Source organism: Salmo salar, unplaced genomic scaffold (genome assembly GCF_905237065.1).
Source record: "Salmo salar unplaced genomic scaffold, Ssal_v3.1, whole genome shotgun sequence".
Classification (NCBI taxonomy): Eukaryota; Metazoa; Chordata; class Actinopteri; order Salmoniformes; family Salmonidae; genus Salmo; species Salmo salar.
Window position 1 is genome coordinate 2,105 of NW_025547596.1, and position 2,896 is coordinate 5,000.

The following is a 2,896-nucleotide window of genomic DNA, read 5'->3' on the forward strand; positions in this document are numbered from 1 at the left end:
CTGACCTGTAGTAACCCTCAGTGTTCCCTGATGGGGACAGACTCCTCTGACCTGTAGTAACCCTCAGTGTTCCCTGATGGGGACAGACTCCTCTGACCTGTAGTAACCCTCAGTGTTCCCTGATGGGGACAGACTCCTCTGACCTGTAGTAACCCTCAGTGTTCCCTGATGGGGACAGACTCCTCTGACCTATAGTAACCCTCAGTGTTCCCTGATGGGGACAGACTCCTCTGACCTGTAGTAACCCTCAGTGTTCCCTGATGGACTGATTCCTCTTTTCCAGGAACGACAGCGCTCAGCCTCTTCCTCCTGATGCATCCTTCCATCTCCAGTAGCTTCTCCAGCACCAAGACGTATGAAGAGGTCCAGTTCTTCAACACTAACAACTACCACCATGGAATAGACTGGTAATCTATGTTATTATATATCTATGATTCAACTACCACCAGGGAATTGACTGGTAATCTATGTTGATATATATCTATTTTATTATATAACTATGATACAACTACCAACAGCGAATAGACTGGTAATCTATGTTATTATATATCTATGATACAACTACAACCAGGGAATAGACTGGTAATCTATTTTGTTATATATCTATTTTCTTATATAACTATGATACAACTACCAACAGGGAATAAACTGATAATCTATGTTATTAGATATCTATGATACAACTACAACCAGGGAATAGACTGGTAATCTATGTTATTATATATCTATGATACAACTACCACCAGGGAATAGACTGGTAATCTATTTTGTTATATATCTATGTTTTATATAACTATGATACAACTACCAACAGGGAATAAACTGGTAATCTATGTTATTATATATCTATGATACAACTACAACCAGGGAATAGACTGGTAATCTATTTTATTATATATCTATGATACAACTACCACCAGTGAATAGACTGGTATTCTATGTTACTATATATCTATGATGCATCTACCACCAGGGAATAGCCTGGTAATCTATGTTTCTATATATCTATGATACAACTACCACCAGGGAATAGACTGGTAATCTATGTTTCTAAATATCTATGATACAACTACCACCAGGGAATAGACTGGTAATCTATGTTTCTATATATCTATGATACAACTACCACCAGGGAATAGACTGGTAATCTATGTTTCTACATATCTATGATACAACTACCACCAGGGAATAGACTGGTAATCTATGTTTCTATATATCTATGATACAACTACCACCAGGGAATAGACTGGTAATCTATCTTATTATATATCTATGATGCATCTACCACCAGGGAATAGACTGGTAATCTATGTCATTTTATATCTATGTTACAACTACCACCAGGGAATAGACTGGTAATCTATGTTTCTATATATCTATGATACAACTACCACCAGGGAATAGACTGGTAATCTATGTTATTATATATCTATGATACAACTACAACCAGGGAATAGACTGGTAATCTATTTTGTTATATATCTATTTTCTTATATAACTATGATACAACTACCAACAGGGAATAAACTGATAATCTATGTTATTAGATATCTATGATACAACTACAACCAGGGAATAGACTGGTAATCTATGTTATTATATATCTATGATACAACTACCACCAGGGAATATACTAGTAATCTATTTTGTTATATATCTATGTTTTATATAACTATGATACAACTACCAACAGGGAATAAACTGGTAATCTATGTTATTATATATCTATGATACAACTACAACCAGGGAATAGACTGGTAATCTATTTTATTATATATCTATGATACAACTACCACCAGTGAATAGACTGGTATTCTATGTTACTATATATCTATGATGCATCTACCACCAGGGAATAGCCTGGTAATCTATGTTTCTATATATCTATGATACAACTACCACCAGGGAATAGACTGGTAATCTATGTTTCTATATATCTATGATACAACTACCACCAGGGAATAGACTGGTAATCTATGTTATTATATATCTATGATGCATCTACCACCAGGGAATAGACTGGTAATCTATGTCATTTTATATCTATGTTACAACTACCACCAGGGAATAGACTGGTAATCTATGTTACTATATATCTATGTTACAACTACCACCAGGGAATAGACTATTAATCTATGTTTCTACATATCTATGATACAACTACCACCAGGGAATAGACTGGTAATCTATGTTTCTATATATCTATGATACAACTACCACCAGGGAATAGACTGGTAATCTATGTTATTATATATCTATGATGCATCTACCACCAGGGAATAGACTGGTAATCTATGTCATTTTATATCTATGTTACAACTACCACCAGGGAATAGACTGGTAATCTATCTTACTATATATCTATGATACAACTACCACCAGGGAATAGACTGGTAGTCTACATTATTATATATCTATGTTATTATTCTTCCTGTCTAGGTATATGGAGTTGTTCCCGCTCCCGTCTAACGTCAGCAGTGACTTCCTGTTTGAGAAGAGCTCCGCCTACTTCCCCTCTGAAGACGCTCCTCGCCGCGCCGCCGCCCTGCTGCCTAAAGCCAAGATACTGACCGTGCTGATCAACCCCTCAGACAGGGCTTATAGCTGGTACCAGGTACACACACACACACACACACACACTCTCTCACTCACTCACTCACTCACTCACTCACTCACTCACTCACTCACTCACTCACTCACTCACTCACTCACTCACTCACTCACTCACTCACTCACTCACACACACCATCTCTCTCACACACACACACACACACACCATCTCACACACACCATCTCACACACACCATCTCTCTCACACACAAACACACACCATCTCTCTCTCTCACACACACACACACACACACACACACAACACACACACCATCTCACACACACC

At 37.6% G+C, this 2,896-nt stretch overlaps 1 protein-coding gene across 1 annotated transcript in view; it reads left to right on the top strand.

Moving 5' to 3' along the window:
• Positions 1 to 283: 283 nt before the first annotated feature.
• The window catches only part of LOC123731988 (bifunctional heparan sulfate N-deacetylase/N-sulfotransferase 4-like), a gene marked incomplete at its 5' end in the record, with an annotated part of 3,054 nt that continues 441 nt past the window's right edge, over positions 284 to 2,896 (top strand). The window contains 2 exons of the mRNA XM_045711413.1: positions 284 to 407; positions 2,440 to 2,614. Of these exons, the coding sequence (XP_045567369.1) occupies positions 284 to 407; positions 2,440 to 2,614 (299 nt within the window). The remainder of the gene's footprint in view (positions 408 to 2,439; positions 2,615 to 2,896) is intronic.